At 40.7% G+C, this 24,775-nt stretch overlaps 1 protein-coding gene across 3 annotated transcripts in view; it reads left to right on the top strand.

The window, feature by feature from the left end:
- Nucleotides 1-11,156: 11,156 nt before the first annotated feature.
- The window catches only part of TPH1 (tryptophan hydroxylase 1), a 32,628-nt gene continuing 19,009 nt past the window's right edge, over nt 11,157-24,775 (top strand). The window contains exons 1-3 of one of the 3 annotated variants that reach the window (XM_086339758.1): nt 11,157-11,275; nt 20,363-20,499; nt 24,215-24,398. In XM_086339758.1, coding sequence (XP_086195884.1) covers nt 20,383-20,499; nt 24,215-24,398 — 301 coding nt within the window. In that variant the 5' untranslated portion in view covers nt 11,157-11,275; nt 20,363-20,382. Of the gene's footprint in view, nt 11,276-17,719; nt 17,859-19,056; nt 19,127-20,362; nt 20,500-24,214; nt 24,399-24,775 lie in introns of those variants that run through there. The other 2 variants (XM_086339756.1, XM_086339757.1) reach the window with 2 other exon arrangements.

Below are 24,775 nucleotides of genomic sequence, written 5' to 3' on the forward strand. Positions count from 1 at the left end.
AGTGTTTCAGTAGCAGAGGATTTAGCCTTCTGTGGGAGAACATGGATGTTCATAGAACACAGGTCTCTCTGTCACATCTCAAACCAGGGATAAACTTCCAATATATGATCAGTAAGTGCTTTGTTGGAGTTCACTGAACCAGGAAGAGAGAAACTGAGTTGTGAATAAACACTTCTCATTGGTGCATGCCGTTTTATGAAAGTTGTCATGTGTTGAACTTGCCAGGTGTTTAGCACAATGCTCAGTGGGGTTAAGAAGTTGACCATTCAGTACAGGAAGAAAACAAAGTTAACAGGCGTTTATTCTGTCTCCAAAAATCAGAGTCCATCTGAAACGACTTACTTCTCAAAGTTACATGCTAGTCAGAGATTGGGGCTCTCTTGAGGCTTACATAACTCTAAGAGATAAATAGGTCTCTTTGTGGGTAGAGAGCTCCCTGCAGTTAAATGCAGGCCTAACAGCAAGCTCCCTTCCACTGTTGCCCATCCGCCATCACAGTTAAGGACATCAGATACATACTTGCCCCCGTTCTCATGGGACCACATAAGGAAAGCATCTCCAGCCCGGGGCTTGACTCCATCCCTCCTGCAGAGGGAGGCTCTGAGAGCTAGCAAATATGCCAGCAGCCCTGCTGTAGCAGGACATGGTGATGCCACAGCAGAGGCTGGAGAGGACGAGGCCTTGATCCAGGAGGTTGAAGCAATGATGTGTATGTAGGAGACTCACGGGTTTGTTGCCAGTGGGAGCTGAGATGAGGCTAGTCACTCAGGGAGCACTGTGGAGCCTGACGCAAACCCAACAAGATAAAATGCTGAATTTACAGAAACTAGGACACTACCTCAAGTGAGGGTGAAGCAACAAGCACCCTGGAAGCCAAGAGGTCCAAGTAGAAAAGGACGATCTTCACATCTACCGTGACATCTTGGCTACACCCCTCCTCTGTGTGCCTGGACAGCATCTTAGGAGGCAGCTGCGTGAGACGCCAGCCTTTTTTATTTCTTTCTAATTAAAGATTGCAGTCTTGAAGGACCTCTTTAAATTATTGGACCAGAGTGAATTTCATTGGAATTGGATCTTTGGTTTTTAAATTTTCCTGCTACTAACAGATGGAGATTCAGAGAAATATCAGCTTTATTATGGTAACAAAATGAAGCTGTTACTTTTTCTTTCCCTATCAGAGTACCAGTGTGAATTGAATTTTGAGACCCTGTAACGGAGAAGGCAATGGCAACCCACTCCAGTACTCTTGCCTGGAAAATCCCATGGACGGAGGAGCCTGGTAGGCTGCGGTCCATGGGGTCGCTAGGAGTTGGTCGGGACTGAGCAGCTTCACTTTCACTTTTCCCTTTCATGCAAAGGAAATGGCAACCTACTCCAGTGTTCTTGCCTGGAGAATCCCAGGGACCGGGGAGCCTGGTGGGCTACCGTCTATGGGGTTGTACAGAGTCAGACACGACTGAAGCGACTTAGCAGCAACATGAAGAAAGAGAGGAGAAGGAGTTGCCAAAGTTTTAGCAGATAAGTGAGAATCCTTACAGATTCCTTTTGGAATTTCTGCAGTCAGATATACTCAGTGTTTCTCTGCGTAGATTCATTTCCAAGAAAACAGAGGAAGACAATAGATGAAAAAGATATTTCATTACATTTCAGGAGGCTTGCTGACTGACATCTTTTGTATCTAGAATCTGTAGGGACCACCTAATATGTATGGCGGAGCCATGAAGGATCTTTATCATGGGGTGAAACCCTGTGTTCCTTTAAAAGCTGGCCTATCTAAAGGAAAAGAGAAACTGGAGAATTCCAGATCTAATACACAACCAGTCTCCTATGTGAAACAAGAGAGACTGCTTAAGTAGAGTTCATTTATTCATTCAACAAGCATTTAGCAGTTGCCAGCTACATGAAGTCACAATGCTAAGTGCTGGGGATACAGTGCTTGGGATGTGACATTTGCTCCACAAATGTTAAATAAGTGAATAAAAACTATGCTCCATTTCCAGAGGGAGGCTTACCTGAAGCTGCTGCTGCTGTTGCTGCTAAGTTGCTTCAGTCGTGTCCGACTCTGTGCGACCCCATAGACGGCAGCCCACCAGGCTCCCCTGTCCCTAGGACTCTCCAGGCAAGAACACTGGAGTGGGTTGCCATTTCCTTCTCCAATGCATGAAAGTGAAAAGTGAAAGTGAAGTTGCTCAGTTGTGTCCAATTCTTTGCGACTCCATGGACTGCAGCCCATCAGGCTCCTCCATCCATGGGATTTTCCAGGCAAGAGTACTGGAGTGGGGTGCCATTGTCTTTTCCTAATGAACTTAAATCAGTGGTTCCCAAACTGATGCACCTAGAAATCACCTAGGGGAATCTTTAAATCTTTAAAAAAAGATTACTGATGCCCAACTCTCACCTCTAGACATTCTGATTTGTATGGGGTACAAACTGGGCATCAGGATTTTTAAAGCCCCCCCAAGTGGTTCTCACGTACAATGAAGTTTGGGGACCACTGGTTTAAGGACCCTTCACTTGCTTGGGCCTCTTCCAGGACCATTGTATTGATTGGATTTCACGACCAGCACAAAGTTTATGACGTCATAGCATTTCCAGTGCAAGGGCCTTTTCAAGAGACACACTTGTCTTTTTACTGTGTGCCTGGAGGTCTGTACCTCACCATCCCCGGCTGCTTTTCCTGGAGGAGTTGCCTGGTGATGCTTATGAAGCTGATTTAAAGCTCTACAGAATTCACTCAATGACTGCATTACAGAGACAAACAATAACCATGTCTGCTGCACACGTGGACCAGTTGGCAGAGAGCAGGGCCATGTGCGGCACTTCCTCTTCCTTGCTTTTGGCCAGGTACCCACCTGGGAGGCCACCTCCATGACCTCAGTAGGGTGAGCACGACCACAGCCTGTAGAGGAAGCAGTAGAGCACTTTGCTGTGCAGCCGTTGATGAGAGGCTCTCAGTGGTGTTTTGAAGTGGCTCTGAACTTGCCACGTGGCTATGTGGTCTGTATTTACCCATATCATCCACAGAGTGTACAGGCTGCTCGGGGTTCTCTGAGGCTTCCTTTTCCTGGTCATGCTTTGGTGTGAGTCCTCTTGGCCCCTTCTGTTATTAAACACCTACTTAGCAGGTCACATTCAAGTTATTGATGCATCTGATTATCAGTGTCTTTGTTGCACTCTGAGGAAAATATTATGTAACACATAAGCCAGAGCCCCCAGTGATGACTAAAGGCAGATTAAGGGCATGGCTGCTTCTGTCTCTGTAGGGAAAGACTGGGGCTTTTTGGATTAAATTCTTCTGTAATAGCATCTATAGTCTTCTAATATCTGGCACTTAAGAAAATGTGCCCCCAACTAACCTCTTCTGGGGTGAGATCCAGGGTATAATTGCCAGCTAGGTAGATTTTCCCATCTCTCCTTTCTGACCCTGTGGAACTCCAAGGGGGCATTCCTTGTCTGTCCGGATGGTATACCTTCCTCTCTTGACTCTTCCAAGTGGTCGCTTTTAGAGTCTTTCAGAATCTTCCTGATAATGGGAAAGCTTGGTCACACTATCTTGAGCTCAGTTAGAGCAAAGGAGAAGGGACGTTAATCATCAAGTTTGCTCGGTTTTTCCTGATGTAGGCTCAGTGATACCCTTTCATAGAAGCTTCAGAGATCATTAATTAGAAAAATGGTACTGGTTTTTCTTTCTGCAGCCCCAGCTAATGCTGTTTGACTTGTAGGAGGAATGACTAGTTGTGTTGAATGAGAGGAGCGATGATGCCTCTTTAAACAGTACAAAGCAAATGTTAGGACAGGGGCAGGGTTGGGGGAACCAAGTATGCCCAGGCAGGGGGGCCCGTGTCTCCAGTTGTTTCTCAAGCTGTAAGATAGTCTCTTTCGTCCTATAAGTCTGAATAACCAGCATGACCTTGTAGTTAGTGGCATTTTTTCACACTTTGATTTATTAACTTGAGCAGGCATGCTGCTTTGCACAACTCAAGGGAGCACCATTTGCATTGCCTTTCATGCAAATCTTGCTTCCTGGATTTGGACTGTCTTGGGTCTTTCAGATGGTATTCGTAATTACCTCTCAGCAATGGACTAGGAGGTTTCCATATGACTCAGAGCCCAAAGCCAAAGAAGTGTAGAAATCTGAAGAAACTAAAAAAAGAAGTCCTTTGGCTTCCTTAGTCAATTTTTTTTTTTTTTTTAAATTTGGTGGTACATCGAGGTGAGAAATTCTCTGGGTTAAGTGAGGTCTTGGATTCTGGCCCTCTTCTGTCGTTCCCTGTGTGACTTCAGGCAAGCTGTAATGCACAACAAGTAAAAGGTTTTGTCATGACCAATACTGTTTGGACTGCTTTGTTCACTGTGTTAGAAATGACCCCAAGCCAGCATCTCTTGGAGTAATGTGTTGAAGCCAGAATGTTCAAATGATAACCAGGGTTTCCAGTTGTAATTTTTATAAGTGGAATTGAGAATTGAAACAGATCTGGAATAAAACTTGCGTTAAAGCTGTGTCTCAACAGACTAGTACACAACTCTGCCCCATAAAGCCATGTGAGTGTTACCAGAGATGCGTGATCCCTGAAGACACCATGGTGTGAAGATTACTGTTTTTGGAGGGAGATTTAGTAGATTTAGATCTTGAGGACTCAAAAGATTATGTGTGGCCTGATCTCTCTCATCCCTTGGCATCATCAAATGAATTCCATTTGAAAATGGATAGAACCCCATATGGCTTCTAACATCTGAGGTCTTACTACACAAAAAAGAGAAAGCCCTCCATACATTCCATACAATATACACTCAGATGTGATATATTATTTAATATATCAAAACTCAAAACTGAAAATTCAGCATGACTTTGGCTATCTTAGAAGTATGTTATCTTGGGACTGCAACTTTTAAAAAATAATTGTGCAGACTGTGAATGCTATTTTTCAACTCAATAAAGTATTTGTATTAAGACATGTATTTAAATGTTCCTGTCTCTGGTGATATTCTACTTTATATTGAAGAGATTTAAAGAAAGGGAAAAAGAAGGAAACTTGCAGTTATTGAGTGCTTAGTGTATGCTGGGACCTGATACCTGAACTGGGGAATTTACATACATAGTCTTATTAATACAGTAGTTTCACAAGGGAGATTATATCATCTTTGTTTTCTGGATGAAGAAAAGTTCAGAGAGGTTAAGAACATTTTTGATGATCACAGAGATAGTAAGTTGGAATTTGAATCAAAATTTGTCTGACTATAAAGCCTATTTCTTTACCTAAAAATTCTCCTTTTCCTATATCTATCATACTAAACATGGGACTGCCATAGTATGAAATGCTCTGTGAGCTTTACTTATTCTTTTCCCGAAGAGACACATGAAATGACAAAGACAGTAAGTAAGTCTCCAGAATTGGAATACTTTTCCTTGTGTGAGTATTCTGGAAATATAATTAATACCAGACTGCAAGGAGATCCAACCAGTCCATTCTAAAAGAGATCAGCCCTGGGTGTTCTTTGGAAGGAATGATGCTAAAGCTGAAACTCCAGTACTTTGGCCACCTCATGTGAAGAGTTGACTCATTGGAAAAGACTCTGATGCTGGGAAGGACTGGGGGCAGGAGGAGAAGGGGATGACAGAGGATGAGATGGCTGGATGGCATCACCGACTCCATGGACATGAGTTTGAGTGAACTCTGGGAGTTGGTGATGGACAGGGAGGACTGGTGTGCTGTGATTCATGGGGTTGCAAAGAGTTGGACACGACTGAGGGACTGAACTGAACTGAACTGAACTGAGGTCTTTCTAGGAAAAAAAAAGTCAAGGATTTACTTCAAGAAAATAAAATATGAATTCATGGTAAATTTAGTCCTTGGTTTAATAAAAAATGGGAGGCAAGCTTTGGGTATGGTTGGTTCCAGACATTCAAACAAAGTCATTAGTCCTAATTTCTCTTCATCTTTCAGTTGTCTCTTCTTCATGTTGGTGTCCTTCTCCACTGGCTAACTTTCATTAACTCCAGGCTTTTATCCTCCAAGGTTAAAAAGATAAGAAAGAGGATCTTTTTCTGAATTATGAATAAGTCATAGGCCTGATTTGCATGGGCCCATATCAGATCACGTTACCATCACTGAACTGATTAATCTGGCTAAAGGCTTACAATTCTCTGATCAGCAGTTTAGAGTCATGTGATTACCCTAGAACTGGCTGGAAGGTAGGTAGAATAAAATCTACCCAAAGCAAATGGACTGGGACTAGGAGAGGTATGGATCTCCAGAGGAAAGCTGGGGTTCTGCTAGTGGAAGAGGAGAAAACAGATGCAAAGCGTAAAAACAGTGGTGTCCTCTACAGGCAATGAACCAAGAAATCAGGAAGTTTGTTAGTTAATATCAAATAATCACTGGTAAAAGCTGATGGGGTGTTTGTTACAATTGTTAAGTGTTAATGTATGAACATTAGCATTTAAGTATGTTAAGCATTCAAAGATAATTACTACTGAAATAAGAAAAAAATGTGGAACCACTACTTAAAAAAGAAAGAGACCAAAGAAAATTTGATCTATCCAGCCATTTAAAGCATTTAAAAACTGGCATACTACTGGGAAACTCTCCCTTTGGGTGACAGCCATGGCTTGAGATGGCAGAGCAACAGGATGAAGTTGTTTGAATCCCTGAGTAACCACACAGAACCACATGGAGGGGAGCTTCCCCAGAGAGTCACCCAATACATGTTGCACTTAGAGCGAGAGAGAAATAAACCTTTACTATGTTATGATAATAAAAGGATAATTCATTACTATAGGATTGCTTACTCTGCCTTGATTATTACATACCCCCAAATGAAAAATTCACATTCTTTTCAAATTTAATATAACATCCATAAGAGATAATGTGATGAGCCACAAAAGACATCCTAATAAATTTTTCTAAGTAGAAATCATACAGATACATTCTCTGACTCAGGTGCAATAAAGAAAAAAAAATTTAGAAGGAAAAGCAGAACATAACCACAAGGAAATTAAAAAAAATTGGGGGGAAAAGATTCAGTACTAAACCCAGGAAGAGGCAGAAAACTGTAAAAGACTAATATTGACGTTGAAAAGGTAATAAAAGAACTACCCCATCTCTACTTCAAGGCAACAGAAAATGGTGGAAAATTTCTGAATTATTTCTACAGAGACAACAACTGGATAAGAAAGTCATACACAAAGGAACTATGTGGTGACCGTTTAGTCGCTTCAGTCATGTCTGACTCTTGTGACCCCATGGACTGCCTGCCACGCTCTTCTGTCCATGGGATTTCCCAGGCAACTGGAGTGGGTTGCCATTTTCTTCTCCAGGGGATCTTCCTGACCCGGGAATCAAACCCGGGTCTCCTGCATTGCAGGCAGATTCTTTACTGACTGAGCCAGAAACTATAGACCAGTCTTATTTATTCATATGGATGCAAAAATTCTAAACAAAATACCAACAAATACAATTTAACACCGTATTAAAAGATATATGAATCATATATCATTTGAGCTTCCCAGGTGGCACTAGTGGTAAAGAATCGGCGTGCCAATGTAGGAGATGCAAGAGACAGGTTTGATCCCTGGGTCAGGAAGATCTGGAGTAGGAAATGGCAACCCACTCTAGTATTCTTGCCTGGAAAATTCCATGGACAGAGGAGCCCAGCAGACTACAGTCCATGGAGCTACAGAGAGTTGAACATGACTGAGCAAACACACAAAATATATATTAAAAAAAACATAAAACCATCATGATCAAGGTGAGTTTATCCTATGAATGCAAGGATAAGTTAACATTAGGAAATCTCATGTGATTCACTGCATTGCTGCTGCTAAGTCGCTTCAGTCGTGTCCGACTCTGTGCGATCCCATAGACGGCAGCCCACCAGGCTCCCCCATCCCTGGGATTCTCCAGGCAAGAACACTGGAGTGGGTTGCCATTTCCTTCTCCAATGCATGAAAGTGAAAAGTGAAAGTGAAGTCGTTCAGTTGTGTCTGACTCTTGACGACCCCATGGACTGCAGCTTACCACGCTCCTCCGTCCATGGGATTTTCCAGGCAAGAATACTGGAGTGGGGTGAATTCACTGCATTAATGGACTAAAAAAAGAACTCAAATCAGTAAATGCCAACAATTTGATAAAATTTGTAACATCTGTTTCTAAGAAAAATTCCTTTATAATCTGAAATAAAAGAAAATTTCATTAACATAATACCTGTAGCAGATAGGATTCTTTATTGAAACAGAAACATTTGCATTAAAGTCTGGAACAAAACAGGATGTTATTATTGAAAATTACTCTGACAGCCCGACTAATAGAATAGGATGAAAAACAAATAAGTATAAGATTTAAATATTAGAAAGGGTCAAATTGTTATTTTTCATAACTTTTGTTTTTCATCAGTCTTTTTCTTGTCAAAACATAAAGGCAGAAAACTGAATTTCATTGATTATTAAAAGGCAAATACTCCTGTTTCCATTGCCCAATTCAAGAAACAACTTTGTCAGCGAACCAGATATCCTAGCTCTATATGGCCTCCAAACCATTCTACTCACTTAGGATGATCTTTTTTCACTTATCTGAAAAGTACTAAGATGTTTTGCAGATGCCTTTTCAGTGGATATGATTATATACCTAGGAAATCAGGAGGCTCACCTGACTGACCTATTAGAACTAATAAGATCAGTGGGGTGGACTTCAGCTCCTACAGTTATCTTCTCACTTCCTTAAGTCATCCATTTTTTCTGCCCTACTGGATCATTCTTTCTCTATCATCTCCTACTTAAAAAAAAAAAATCCTTTCCTTCACCTCATATTCCCCTCCAGTTTCTACCACATTTTTTATGCTCCTCTCTACAAGAAACCTCCTGAAGGAGCTGACATTATTTCTGAAGCCTAATCTTACCTCTTCACATAGAAACTGGATTCCCTGTGCCATACATCACTGATGTTGCTTTTGTTGAGGATCCCAGTGACTTCCCTGTTGCTGAATCCAGGGGTGACACTTCTGTCCTCAACTTGGAGAGTAGCATTAAAGGCAACTGAAAGTCTCTTAAAATTTTTTTCTTAATTTATTTTGATTGAAGTAGAGTTGATTTACAATGTGTCTTTTTCTGGTGTATAGTAAAGTGATTCGGTTATATTCTTTTTCATATTCCTTTCCACTATGGTTTATTACTGCCGAGGAACACAGGGGACCTCTAGAAGCCAGGAAAGGCAAGAGAACAGATTTTCTTCTGGAGCCTCCAAAAGGAACATAAGCCAGTTGACATCTTGATTTTAGATCAGTGAAACCCATTTTGGATTTCTGACCTTCAGAACTATAAGATAATAAATGTGTGTTGTTTTAAACCACTAAGTTTGTTGCAAATTGTTCCAGCAACCATGGAAAATGAATACATTTACTGAGACAGCTTCTTTTCTTCAAGTCTTGATTAATTTACCTCTTCCATAACTTCCATGGAAATGTAATTTTCTCATTCTATGATATCAGTTTCATATTAATTATAAGCTTTTCTAATTAGGCAAATATATATATATATATATAATTTTTCTCCAACTGATAGTTCTTTCTCTGTGCCTTGTCAGAGTGTATGAATTTAATTTAAATTGTATCATTAGCTCCGGTGAAAATTCTTCTTTGGTGGAATTCCAAGCACAATGTTTGAGATGTTCTGGGGAGAGTCAGCATCCCCTTAGAATTCTGTCAGAGAAGTGGGAAAGCCCAAATGCATGCAAGCTCCCAGGATTGTAGGAGCTGAGTACGTTCAGTGAGGTCCAGAGACTATCCCTGCTTCTCGCAGACCTTCAAAGTGACCTTAAATAGATTTATATCAATTACTCAAAATTTTTCACATAGAGCTAGTGCCCAAATTGTTCTCCTGAGTTCTTTGAATGACTTGGCCCCATCCCTCTTCTTTAACAGAGGTGTTTCAAGCTCTCCCATAGACCCAACTTTAGGAAAGCTGTCTTTGACCACAGCTTGATTCTGAAACGTCTGTACCTGGCTAGTGTTTTTCATGAAATTGTAGTAAAAACACCAGATTTAAAGTCAGAATACTTTTGTTTAATTTGTGATTCTATTTACCAGCCTGTGCCAGAAAAGGGTCACAGAACCTCTCTGAGCCTGAGTTTCCTTATCTGTAAAATGAGGATAATATTTATCTCATAGAATTATTAGGCAGATAAAAGGAAGAGTGCACTTGAAAGCAGTAGATGTCCTGCATTTTAAAAATATATCCATATTCAGCAATGAAAAGGAACAAATTACTGATAGGCAACAAAATGGATGATACTCAAAAACACCATGTTAAGTGCCAGGAGCCAAAAAACACATGCCAGTATAATTCCATTTATATGACATTCCAGAAAAGGAAAAACTAGACTGACATAAATTACATCAGTGGTTGTCAGGGGTTGGATGTAAGTGGGGAGAAGTGAAACGGGAGCTTTTTTGAGGTGAGAAAAATGTTCTGTGTTCTTTTCCTTTGGTGGTTACACAACTATATCTGTCAGAACTCAGAAATGTACATCTCAAAAGGGTGAATTTTACTGTGAGTAAAAGATACAACAAACTTCAGTTAAAAAAAAAAAAAGAAGCACATATATAGCCTTTTGGGACAGGATCTTATGGACTGAGTGCTCAATCAACAAGTACTTTAGTCCAAAATTTTGACCTTAGTGCCATGTTGTTAACGTACGATTTTCTGCTAATACAGCGTGCTCACCTGTTTGCAGCTTTGAAGTTTTTTAAATTGGAAAGGTACTGAGCACTTCTTAAAAGGTCAATTGCCTTGTTTTAAGGAACAAGGGAAGTCACCAAAACGATAAGGCTGGGCTGGACTATTAACCTAAAAGCACATATTCTGGGAGGTGGGGTGGGGGTGGGGGTGGGGCGGCGGATTCCTGCTTCAGTTGCCAATCAGGAAAAGCAGTGCAAACCTACGATGTGTCAATAACGGATGTTATCTTGATTTGGAGGGAATTTCCAGCTCGATTGCTTAATATTGGTCGGACTTCTGTAGTTAAGGATGGCCTCACATTAGTTTAATTAAAAGGCTAAGGCGTGCGAGTCTCCGCGCAGGCTGGCAGGGACCGTCAGCACCCAGAGGAGGTCAGCTCCTTGGGTGCCCCGCCAACCCCCGCCCGGCAGGCGAACCCTTTCCTCATTGGTCACTGCACGGTCGTCTCGGGCGCCCATTGGCCGGCTCTGACGCCCGCCTCTATAAGAAGCGGGCAGCGCGAGGCTGCGCGCGGACCCAGCTCACAGCTAAGCTGCCCTCGAGGTGAGTGGGTTGGTGCCTTCCCGTCGGGATCAGGGACCACCGTCGAGGATCTGGGGGCTTTGGGCTGGCTCGGGGAGAGGCAGGATCATCCTCCGGGAGGTAAATGCTCGTGGAGAGCTGGGTCTGGGAAGTCGAAGTTGTGCTCCTGTGGTCACTCATTCTTCTCCCTTCCACCTATTCTCTTTGGGGCGAAAAGATACTATTTTTGAGGACCTTCTGAGTGCCAGAAACAGGCTTTTTACATGTCATCTGATTTCACCTCCCCATCAAACCCTGTGAAGCAGACATGTCTTTAATTTTACAGATGAGGAAACTGAGGTTGAATTGAACCCAAGCGTGCATGATTCCTCTATGCTAGCAGAAACACGCGCTCTTCCTTCTCTTCCATGTCAAACGGCAACATCTCTTTTTTTCCTTCTACTCCTACAAAGGGAACCTTCCCTTAGACGCTCCCAAAGAAAAGGGAGGCTCTGATGCAAAGCCTCTCAGCATCACATCTTATCACCTCCACCCCAACACGGGACTAAGAGCTCCAGTAGGAGGTTGCAGCTAACAAAGAGGCATTGGACCTAGTAGTTCAGATCCTGTTAATAGTCGAGGTAAGAGTAATCTTGCCTCTGGCCATTTGGTTTACAGAGGTTTAAAATTAACTCCCCACTGATGCTCTGCTCTAATTGACTTAGGGCAAAAAGACTAGAGTTGAACTTTCGAACCCAGTGAAAGTTTGCACCTGTCAATTAATTCTCAAAGAAGGATGGAATTCACTTATTTGGTTTAAAAGTAGAAGTGAGCACAGCTTAAAGTAACTATACATGGTTCTGTAAAGCTATAATCTGTGACCTATGAAGTTCACTGGAGTTCATTTGTAGATGTATTGTCAGATTATCTTCAGGCAGTGATGTATCTTCTATTACCATTTTGTTTGCTGGTACCTTTATTTCCTGAAATAATGTTTTCCACATTTTCATATTTTATTTTTTATTCCATCTTTACTTTCATCCTCATCCCCTTCCTCCATTCAGAAAAGAACATCAAGGTTCTCTGGAGGGTTCTCTTCTTTCACACCAGTCTTTCCAGAAGCTTTTAATTCTGTCTTCAAATAGCATCCATGCTTTCAAAATACTTATTTAATAGTGCTCTGTGCTTCCTAGATCATAGAAATTTAAGTTACACTGTTACTGATTAAACTGCTGCTGCTGCTGCTGTTAAGTAGCTTCAGTTGTGTCCAACTCTGTGCGACCCCATAGACGGCAGCCCACCAGGCTCCCCCGTCCCTGGGATTCTCAAGGCAAGAACACTGGAGTGGGCTGCCATTTCCTTCTCCAATGCATGAAAGTGAAAAGTGAAAGTGAAGTCGCTCAGTTGTGTCTGACCCTCAGCGACCCCATGGACTGCAGCCTTCTAGGCTCCTCCGTCCATGGGATTTTCCAGGCAAGAGTACTGGAGTGGGGTGCCATTGCCTTCTCCGACTGGTTAAACTAAATGGAGAAAACAGTCAGTGTAAACACCCTGACCTCTTCTATACCAAGGGCATGTTGGACTTCAGACCACCTTCTTGGTATGTGTCCATTATTTCACATGGCAGGTTCCTATATGCCAGTGTATCTTTAGTCAGGTCAGGAAAGGTGATAGGAGAATGGCTCACTGCCTCTCACAGAAAAGCAGAAAGTACCAGTTGGCACTGGCTTATTAGAGTGTTGCTTTCAAAGTAAAATATACACTTCTTCATGAGACACATGTCCAAACAAGTGTGACTCATTGGACACCTCATAAGCTTTTATCTTACTAGGCTAATATGGTGGGCTTTGCCCCTGAAGGAGTAAGAGGGGGTAGGCAGCCTGAAGGGGGAAAGAAAAAAAGTGACAAGGGGAAAATGTTGAGGTTCTGAAAGGGGTTTGGGAGGAACAATAAAGACAGAATAAAAATGCTTCATAAGTTCTATCAGGCCCAGCTGTGGCCAAATTTTATAAAGGTCAAAGCCCTATGCTTTTAAGTTGATTTTGGGGTGGGAGTTGGGGAGTGGGGAGAACTCTTTTCTTCTAGTTTCTTAGCAGAGGTCCCTTTTGAGAAACTTCATTCTTATATTGACTTAACAAGAGGGATAGGAATATTTCCAAATCTCAGTATACAAAATGCCTTACCTGTCATAAATATTCAATTAATGTAGCCTTCACCTTCCTCTATCCCCACGCATTAGGCAACACTAGATCCATTTCAGAACCAGGGAGAAAAGAAAGAATTATGAAGCCCAAAATGATGGATTAGCTATGACCATTAGTACCTTCTTACAGTGGCTCCTGCCACAGGAGGTTAAGGGTCAGTTTTGAAATGTGAAAGAAAATCTTGATACAGTTTGATATGAAGAGTTGCATTCTAAGCTCTGAGGGATTGTTGAAGGATGAACTATCAGGAGATCTGAAATTCTGTTGGTGTTACCACTGACTGGCAAAAACATCATTTTTCTTTCCTGTTTTCTGTTCCTTGCTTGTTGTTAAAGTTTGCTTATATTATAAAAACAATGGTAGACCAGGAAATAACTTATATTTTCAGAATGCTGTTACTTCAGCATGTTACGGTGATAATATGAGGGAAAATGGGGACTCAGTAAATATAGACTGACCCAGTAAATTGTACTTTGGAGTCTTCATCTGTTTGTTTGCAAAAGAATTGCTAAATTATTCACTTGAGATTTGGAACTTAATACACTTAGGGGTTTCATAGCAAATAAACAAATAAAACCGAAAAACACCTTAAGACAAAAGAATACTTAAATTTTATGCCAGTTTTTCCATGTGCTTTCTATGATAAGAAGTAGCTTTATAACTATCTTGTGAAATGCTTAATTCCCAAGGAAAGAAAAGTTTGTAGCCAGGGAAGTTTAGAGTATCAATTTTGTTATGTTTAACATTTTTTTTGAAAGACTGGAAAATGTGGGATGCACTTCCCATTGTTAGAGCTAATATTTACTAAGTACAGAGATCACATTGCCAACATCCGCTGGATCATGGAAAAAGCAAGAGAGTTCCAGAAAAACATCTATTTCTGCTTTATTGACTATGCCAAAGCCTTTGACTGTGTGGATCACAATCACCTGTGGAAAATTCTGAAAGAGATGGGAATACCAGACCACCTGATCTGCCTCCTGAGAAATTTGTATGCAGGTCAGGAAGCAACAGTTAGAACTGGACATGGAACAACAGACTGGTTCCAAATAGGAAAAGGAGTTCGTTAAGGCTGTATATTGTCACCATGCTTATTGAACTTATATGCAGAGTACATCATGAGAAACGCTGGACTGGAAGAAGCACAAGCTGGAATCAAGATTGCCGGGAGAAACGTCAGTAACCTCAGATATGCAGATGACACCACCCTTATGGCAGAAAGTGAAGAGGAACTAAAAAGCCTCTTGATGAAAGTGAGAGTGGAGAGTGAAAAATTTGGCTTAAAGTTCAACATTCAGAAAACGAAGATCATGGCATCTGGTCCCATCACTTCATGGGAAATTGATGGGGAAACAGTGGAAACAGTGTCAGACTTTATTATTTTGGGCTCCAAAATCAACTGCAGATGGTGACTGCAGCCATGAAATTAAAAGATGCTTACTCCTTGGAGGGAAAGTTATGACCAACCTAGACAGCATATTCAAAAGCAGAGACATTACTTTGCCCACTAAGGTCCGTCTAGTCAAGGCTATGGTTTTTCCTGTGGTCATGTATGGATGTGAGAGTTGGACTGTGAAGAAGGCTGAGCACCAAAGAATTAATGCTTTTGAACTGTGGTGTTGGAGAAGACTCTTGAGAGTCCTTTGGACTGCAAGGAGATCCAACCAGTCCATTCTGAAGGAGATCAGCCCTGGGATTTCTTTAGAAGGAATGATGCTAAAGCTGAAACTCCAGTACTTTGGCCACCTCATGCGAAGAGTTGACTCATTGGAAAAGACCCTGATGCTGGGAGGGATTGGGGGCAGGAGGAGAAGGGGACGACAGAGGATGAGATGGCTGGATGGCATCACTGACTCAATGGACGTGAGTCTGAGTGAACTCCGGGAGTTGGTGATGGACAGGGAGGCCTGGCTCGCTGCGATTCATGGGGTCGCAAAGAGTCGGACACGACTGAGCAATTGCACTGAACTGAACTAGTTTAGGTCAGCATCTGTTCTAAGAGTTTCATATATTATACTGCTTCTTCTTATAGCCACAAACTTGGGGCTAATTAGCCTCCATCCAACTTTGCATGTAAGGAAATTAATGCACATAGAAATTATAACTTGTCTACATGGATTTGTAGTTGGATTTATTACAGAAATCTGCTTTATCATTTTATATCTCTCTTATTGTTGGCAGTTGTATACTATAGGACAAAGTCACCAATACTCTGTGAGAAAAAAAAAAAGTGCATGGTCTTTGAGTGATGGTTAGACACATAAGAACTGTTTCCAAAGGTTTTCACATCTCTAAGAATGCAAATCTGAGACCATCCCTGAATTTTTAGCTCTAGAGCCACCAATTCAGAATTTCCTGTGTATAATTAAGCTTACCTTAAGAAATGGTCAGTTCCTTTGAAGCTGAAAATCCCTTTTTGGATGTCTTGCTTCCCATCCATAAATCTTTTCTGCTCAGAGACTTAGGGATGGGCCACAAACCATCTCCAACACCTTCAGAATCTCATGGGATATTGGTCACAGGGTTGGTAAGTAGGTGAGGTTTGGTGTGCTTCTCAGATATCATAGCTCGGATCTCAGTATACTGTTCTCTTCTGCCTATTTGTCCTTGCTGGAAAGTCTGTCTCTCCTCCTCCCCCTCATAATAAATCTGTGAATTCCTTTGAGGCAAATAGTCTTCTTTGTCTTTTTCATCTTTACTGCCCTAACACTGACTATAGTAATTCATTCATGTAAATGTGCTTGGGTTGAAATTTTATTTGTTTTACCACTAGTAATCATTTGAATCATAGAAAAAATCCATATTATCATTAAGTTTAACTGGCCATTTGGTTTTAAAGCATTTGACACAGAGATTGTCTGAGTTGCAGAGAATAAATTGACACAATTAGAAATATCTAAGCAGTTTTGATTTTAATCTCAATGATTTGATAAGTATTTGTTAAATTTTGAATTTTATATTTTTGGGTAACTGAAGTAGCTTAGTTTCTTCTCTGGGGAAAACACCAGAATACCAAGTCACATTATGTGTTTAAAATGTGTAAGGGAGTTTTGAATGCTGTGAGTTCTGATTAACTGTTTGGTTACTTTGCTGTATTAGAAAAGTTATGTAGTGTGCCCAAGGTCATACACTGACAAATGTTAGGCCAGTGATTAGATATTTCCTTCACTGTTTTGCAGTGTAAATAGTGGTTGAGAAGATGCCAAGGTAGATATCTAGTTCATCTGAGACATCAACTTTCAACTAGATCCTAGGAATTTTGCTCTACTTTTTGTGTTTCTGCACACTTTTAGGGTAATTCTTGTGAAAGCAGATACATACGTTAGCATTCACATTTTCATAGGCAGTTTTCAATATGTGTTCTTACATTTCTAGCTGTGTTACCATGGACAGGTTAGTTTCTCTAAGCTTCAGTTTTCTCATTTATAAAATGAATATAATTCCTATGTTTCTCCACCAAGATTTTTATGAGAATTATATGGGACAATATTAGTGCATGATATATATAGGCATTTGACAAGTATCAGTTTCCTTACCCATCTCTTGGGTTGTTAAAAATGGATGGAATCTTGTCATCATGGCATGGGAAATTCTTTATCTTCATACTCTCTGAACTTATATGTAGAAGTCCTTCAACTTAGTATCTGCCTGATAAATATTTTTTAAAACTAAATTTCAAAGGTATCAAAGACTGGATTCTGAAACAGAAAAGTGTACTCCATTGGCAAATTTAGTAGCAGACTATTGTTTATGACCATACAGTTGGAAATTCCTGAGCTTTATTTGGTACTTTATAACCTCTATCAAGCCAGATAGGGCTCTTAGGGTTACTTCTTATAAGGTGCCCCCAAATGTTACACAGTATGGGTTTTAAAAAGGTCATTATGGCCAAAAGAGAAAACTTACAAAGTTCTCTGGTCAGAAGGACAGAAATTCATGAAGCCCCTTATTTTGCATCAGCCTATAGAAAGCATTTCAAAGCCAAGAATTTAGCTTAATGGAAAATTACCTTGTCCTAACTTTTCTCATTTAGCCTTTCATCAGGCTGGTCATTGTATGGGTACCTGAGATGGGTATCTGGATGGGCATAGAAGATCAAGTCCAAACTCCTCTGCATTAACTGCACAGAGCCTTTTGAAGGATCTGAACCGCTTACCGTGCCTGCATGATCCCTCAGTGCTCTGAAATACTGGGTCACTTCCTGTTGTCTTTCACCTGTCACCTGTCATCTTTCACCTCCTCATGGGCTCTTTCCTCTCTTTTTCTTTAGGAGAGGAATTCAAACACATCTTCAGTGAAGCACCTCTAAATACATAGCGGAAAAATTAATCTAGCCACTGCCATCACTGCCATCTGTGTTCTCTGCTACAGTGCTTATCCTTCACATTGTTCTTCTATTTAAGACTCATAGTTTCCTGAAGGTGGGGACCATGTCTGTCACCAGTCTTTCATTTATTTATTCATTCTGTGACATCTATTCGGTCCCTGTTATGTGCAGAGACTGTGCTGCTACTGCTACTGCTAAGTCGCTTCAGTCGTGTCCGACTCTGTGTGACCCCATAGATGGCAGCCCATCAGGCTCCCCCATCCCTGGGATTCTCCAGGCAAGAACACTGGAGTGGGTTGCCATTTCCTTCTCCAATGCATGAAAGTGAAAAGTGAAAGTGAAGTCGCTCAGTTGTGTTCCACTCTTAGCGACCCCATGGACTGCAGCCCACCAGGCTCCTTTGTCCATGGGATTTTCCAGGCAAGAGTACTGGAGTGGAGTGCCATTGCCTTCTCCGTGAGACTGTGCTAGGTACTAACAATGGTGAATAAAAGCATATATGATCCCTGCCCCCCAAGGAACTCATAGGCTAGTTGTAAATACAGAACAACCATATATACAGGTGAGCTACAGCTGCGCATGTGACTGTTGTTATGAATAGGAAGTGTCTGGTGCAATGAGAATCAACACTAGGGGTTGACTTGCGGAGGTAAGGGAAGGCTTCCACGAGTTCGTGAAGTTTGAACTGCGGGGGACTGGAACATAGTCTCTCTGGCTTTAAGCCCATGCTATCCTGTGATACCTGCTCCACAGGCTTGGAACAATGCATGCAAAGTGGCGAAAGGCAGTGAGATTGGTTATGTCAATGTTAAATGCCAGTTCCACTAGAATAATGATGTGAAACTGGGCACTTAGGAAGAATTAATAACCCAAAGAAAACCAATAACCATAAATCTTCAATATGCTCTTTTCATTTACTAATCTAAATCTTATTTCTCAATTGTGTATTTCTCAATTGAGAGTCACTAGTACAAAGTTACTGTACCCTACATCTATCTACTACACTATTCTCACCTTCCCCAACACACATACACACACATACACACATACACAAATATATATGTGTTTGTATAATCATATGGCACTTGTAGGCCAATACTAAAATGGCTTCAGGGCTCATGGCCTAGGGGATTCCACAGTCAGAGAGAAAGCAGATACTTACCTGGAACCAAAATTCTCTGGGCTAGCAGTTATCCATCTAGTCCACCTGTGTCCAGAGCTGTCCAGGCTCTTGAATTTACAAAAGAAATAAAAGGCCCTATCCCTGTTCTGAAGGAGTTTACTGTCTTTTTAGAAGCCATGTATGAGTGACACTTTTGAGGAAAGCCATTCAAGACCCAGTATGACTACAGTTAACAAATGGTGAGATGTGGAGAAAAGGTAACCCTTCTGCACTGTTGGTGGGAATGTAAATTGGTGCAGCCACTATGGAAAACAGTATGGAAGTGCCGCAAAAAACTAAAAACAGAACTACTGTGTGATCCAGAAATCTCTCCTGGGCTTACACTCAAAAGAAATGAGAACACTACTTTGAAAAGATACACACACCCCAATATTAACAGTAGCACTATTTATAATAGCCAAGATACAGAGGCATATATATATGTTTGAATGCAAAAGAAGGGGGCAGCAGAGGACGAGATGGTTGGATGGCATCATGCATTCAATGGACGTGAATTTGAGTAAACTCTGGGAGATAGTGAAGGACAGAGGAGCCTTGTGAGAGTTGGACATGATTTAGCAGCTGAACAACAATATATAAATATATATACACACGCAATGGAATATTAGCCATAAAAAGAATGAAATTCTGCCATTTGCAGCAATATGGATGGACCCTGAGGGTATGATGCTTACTGAAATAAGTCAGAGAAAGACAAGTCTTGTATATTATCATTTACATGTGGAATCTAAAATATGAAACAAGTTAATGAAAATAACAGAAACAGGCTTACAGATATAGAGAACAACTGGCGGTTACCAGTGGGAGAGTAGAGGAGAAAGGGGCAAAATAGCATAGGAGATTAACAGTAAAAATTACTATCTATAAAATAAATAGGCTATAAGGATATATATACTATACAGCACAGAAAATATAGTCAGTATTTTTTGATAACTTTAGATGGAATATAATCTATGAAAACATTGAATCACGTAAGTTGTACATCTGAAACTAAAAAAACAAGAAGGATCCAGTATAATAAAGTGCTAAAATTGTAGGGGGAGAGGAGGTAGGCTCTCATGGAGGAAGAGTGCTCAGTTCAGACCACAATAGTCAGGACGACTGCAAGAAGCCCACGGGCTTGAGTCACACCCCGAAAGCGCTGGATTAGGAGAAAAAAAGAGAAGGAAACTGCCAACATGTATTGTATGCCTATTATATTCTGAGTACTATGCTAGGCTATCTTTTAGCTTATTTTGGTCTCATTATGGCCTTGCAAAGTGTATCTGTACATTCATGTTTTACAGATGAGGAAAACAAAACTTGGTTATTGTTATCAAATATTGTCTGAGTTTCAAATATCTGTGTTATCAAACATTGCCTACATCACACAACTTTCTTTTTTAGATCTTTCTATTTTCATACTTTGTTTTTAGAGAAGTACACCAAACTGATCATGATTGAAGACAATAAGGAAAACAAAGACCATTCCTTCGAAAGGGGAAGAGCAACCCTTATTTTTTCCTTAAAAAATGAAGTAGGAGGACTTATAAAAGCACTGAAAATCTTCCAGGTAAATACTCTCCATATTTTTGCATAAAACTTTTATGAAATGGGTCTATAAGATTATTTGTAAATTCATCATTGGTGGACTACAGAAATGTTTTAAGTATTTAAATTTCTAAAATATTGTTCAGTTCTATCAAGTGGGCAATCAGATCAGATCAGATCAGATCAGTTGCTCAGTTATGTCCGACTCTTTGTGACCCCATGAATCGCAGCATGCCAGGCCTCCCTGTCCATCACCAACTCCCGGAGTTCACTCAGACTCACGTCCATCGAGTCAGTGATGCCATCCAGCCATCTCATCCTCTGTTGTCCCCTTCTCCTCCTGCCCCCAATCCCTCCCAGCATCAGAGTATTTTCCAATCAGTCAACTCTTCGCATGAGGAGGCCAAAGTACTGGAGTTTCAGCCTCAGCATCATTCCTTCCAAAGAAATCCCAGGGCTGATCTCCTTCAGAATGGACTGGTTGGATCTCCTTGCAGTCCAAGGGACTCTCAAGAGTCTTCTCCAACACCACAGTTCAAAAGCATCAATTCTTTGGCACTCAGCCTTCTTCACAGTCCAACTCTCACACCCATACATGACCACAGGAAAAACCATAGCCTTGACTAGATGGACCTTTGTTGGCAAAGTAAATGGATACAAACAATTTATAGAAACAATTTGTTATTTAAGTAATAAAGAAGTGGGGAAAGAAAGATTTACTTCATAGATTCTGAAGAAACAAATTTTAATTTTAGCTAAATGAATATTCAGATTTTAATGATATCCTTGACATTAATATGTTAAATTATATTTTTATACAGCAAAATAGCAAGGATTCTACAATTAAACTACTCCCTACTGTCAGAGCTTCAGTGCATTTGGCACTTAACTACACCTTTGGTGTGAAGGAAAATTGATGTGATGTGTAATCTGGCAATAAGTATTGTGAGTCTTAAAGTGTTCACACATTTTGGCCCAGTAGTTTTACTTTCATAAATCTGTCTTAAGGAAATTGGGTCAACCAGTTGGGACACGAATATTTACTGAGTGCTAAGTGCACAGTGCCCTGCTGGATACAGAGATGTGGGCTGGAGCCAAGCAGACCCAGTGCCCGTCTCACAGAGATGTGGACCGGAGCTGAGCAGACCCAGTGCCCGTCTCACAGAGATGTGGACCGGAGCTGAGCAGACCCAGTGCCCGTCTCACAGTGCGCACAAACCTGTGCAGAAGACAAACACTGGACAGTTATGTTAGAGAAACGATTGTCATTGTTGTCTAGTCACTAAGTTGTGTTTGACTCCTCTGTGACCCCATGGACTGTAGCCTGCCAGGCTCCTCTCCCAGGCAAGAATACTGGCGTGGGTTGCCTTTCCCTTCTCCAGGGGATCTTACTGACCCAGGGATTGAACTCGCGATCTCTGCATTAGCCAACGGATTCCTATCCACTGAGCTTCGCTGGTGGCTCAGATGGTAAAGAATCTGTCTGCAGGGCAGGAGACCCAGGTTTGACTTTCACTTTTTTCACTTTTTCAACCTATAGGGGGCAACCATTTTCAACTCTTTTAACTATATTGTATAGTATTAACTTCCATATTTACAAACAATATGTGTATTCGGCTGCTATTTCTTGATTTTTCCCTTTGTAGATATTACCTATTGGTTTCCTCCAGTGGAAGTAAACATTTAGCTTCCTTGGCACAACTCCCTTTTGTAGAGGCCTCCTCGACTTCCCTTTCCCGCACCTTCCCAGTGTAGTTATGCCCCAATTTTTGGCTATATCAGTCTTTAGTGTTTTCATTATTAAGATTATGTAAATCTTGCTCAGAGAAGAGCCATATTATCCATTATTCTGACTTTTTATTTCTTTATGTACCTGGTTCAATATTACAACATAGTGTTTAAGGGCATAGACTGTGGATTTGGACAGCCTGACTTTGAATTCCAGCTTGAACACTTACTAACTGTGTGCCTTTGGGTAAACTGCTTAACCTCTCTGTGCCTCTGTTTCTGTAATTGAAATATCTGATAGGGAATGTCTCACTTATTGCTTTAACTTTACTGGAATTTTCTTGGATCTTCTTGACTAAATTTTTCTCCTGGATGGACTTTTAAATTGTTTGATTATATTTCCTTGCCATATTCCATCAATGTTTTGATTTTAATAGCATTCAATTTTAGATTGATTTAGGAAGTATTGAAATTTTGTGTCTTTTTCTCCAAAAACATAATGTATAGCTTTACATTTGTTCAAGTAATTATTCAAAAAAATTTATGAATGCATTCTTATTATAAAATTTGTAAGAAATAGATTCAGTGAAACTCTCCTTTGCTCCTGATCAGCTCCAGTATTTGTAGCTCACTGTCTTCTATTGGTTCCATGATAGATTGTACATTGCAGGATGAACCCTGCCTATTCCAGTTCCCAACATCCCTGACACTCACTCTCTATTGTTATTTATCAAGTTCATGTTCCCTGATAATTATCTCATCCCTACTTTTACTCATACAAGTCCCTCTTGTTTGGAATCCCACTTCTCCCCTTCTGTTTATTAAGACTCGCCTCAGTTCCTATCTACTTCATAGAAGCTTCTACTTTGTCTAGCTCATGATGCTTTTTCCCTTTGTTGAACATCTTCTGCACCTGAAGCCAAACTATGTGTATTTTCTTAGTCTTTCAGGCTCCATAGGTGGCGCTAGTGGTAAAGAATACATCTGCCAATGCAGGAGACATAAGAAATGAAGGTTTGATCCCTGGGTCGGGAAGATCCTCTGGAGTAGGAAATGGCAACCCGCTCCAGTATTCTTGCCTGGAAAATTCCATGGACAGAGGAGGATCCTGGCGGGCTACAGTCCACGGAGCCACAAAAAGTTGGACATGACTGAGCGCGTGCGTGCGTGCACACACACACACACACACACACACACTTAGTCTTTCATGTGTTAGCCAACTAGATTGTCAACTTCTTGTATGTCTTGTCTTTCTTCATATACTTCACTGCCCTTACCTGGCTACCCAGGTGTTCGTGCAGTTAATTTAGATTCGACATGTTAGTATTGGAAGGCATCTATTCTTTCTCATTTTTTAGATGTTGGGCGATTGGTTCTTATGTTTCATGGTTATGTCACCAGGGTTTTCCCTCAGCACCCAAAGTGGTAACAGAAGATACCCTCCCCTAGCAGGTTTACACATATGGCACCCACAGCTCAGGATGGCATGGGAAGACATCAGAAGAAGCAATCTGATTCAGCTGGTTACTTGAGTTTGTAGTCTAGGAGACTGGAGGTATTAAACATTTTGTGTTCAAACTGTTCATCTAGTTTTAGTAAATGGATTTTTTCAAAGGAAACTTTTCTTTCTGAAGGACTAGACACCAAGATAACTTTTTTAAAAAGCTAGCCTTTATTTGTGAGAATTTTCAAAGAGTTCTTTTCATCTAGAAGACTAGGTCTTTTGATTTGAATGCTAATCAGTTGTGGAAATCTGGGGGACTCCCTGGTGGGTGTTCATTTCATTTATTAGTTTCTGGAGGGTGAGATGAATTTTTCAAACTGAAAAAAAGTACCTAAAATTTAGGAGGAATTTTTTTACTGTTGGCAGCACTAAAAATGGACTTTCCGCCCGTTGGCTACTATGACAAATGATGAGATTGATTTTTAGCGGTAATGAAAGTAATTCACTCAGAGACTATAACCATTTGAGGCAGTCATGGATGCTCTTCATCTTCTTCTTTCCACAGGAGAAGCATGTGAACCTGTTACACATCGAGTCCCGAAAATCAAAGAGAAGAAGCTCAGAATTTGAGATTTTTGTTGACTGTGATATCAGTAGAGAACAACTGAATGATATTTTTCATCTGTTGAAGTCTCATTCTAATATACTCTCTGTGAATCTACCAGATAATTTTACTGTGAAGGAAGACGGTAAGTTGAAAGGTGAAAATGCTACTCAGATGATTAAATGCATCATATATGTGTCTGATCTTATGTTTATCTTAAAGGCATGAAAGTAAAAATCAAACACTGTCTCTTCAAATTGCTTACAATCTGATAATAAAGAAGATACAAAATGTAACTGCTCAAGGTGCTAAAGAAAAATTATAAAGCAACATTTTATCAAAGGTGAGAGAAGTGAAAAGGAAACCTTGAGTATGGTAAAGAATTCAGAATAGTTAGAAATCCATTTAGTTATCTCAATTTTTAAATTGTCAGGCATTTCTTGGTTTTACAAGTCTTAAATTCACAATCTCTGAGCACTTAATAACTCTTACAGGGCAGATTCTTAGCAGATATTAAATGGA

The sequence above is a fragment of the Bos grunniens genome, chromosome 15 (assembly GCF_055505025.1).
Source record: "Bos grunniens cultivar Pamir isolate PY7600 chromosome 15, Bosgru_T2T1.0, whole genome shotgun sequence".
NCBI classification, from domain to species: domain Eukaryota; kingdom Metazoa; phylum Chordata; class Mammalia; order Artiodactyla; family Bovidae; genus Bos; species Bos grunniens.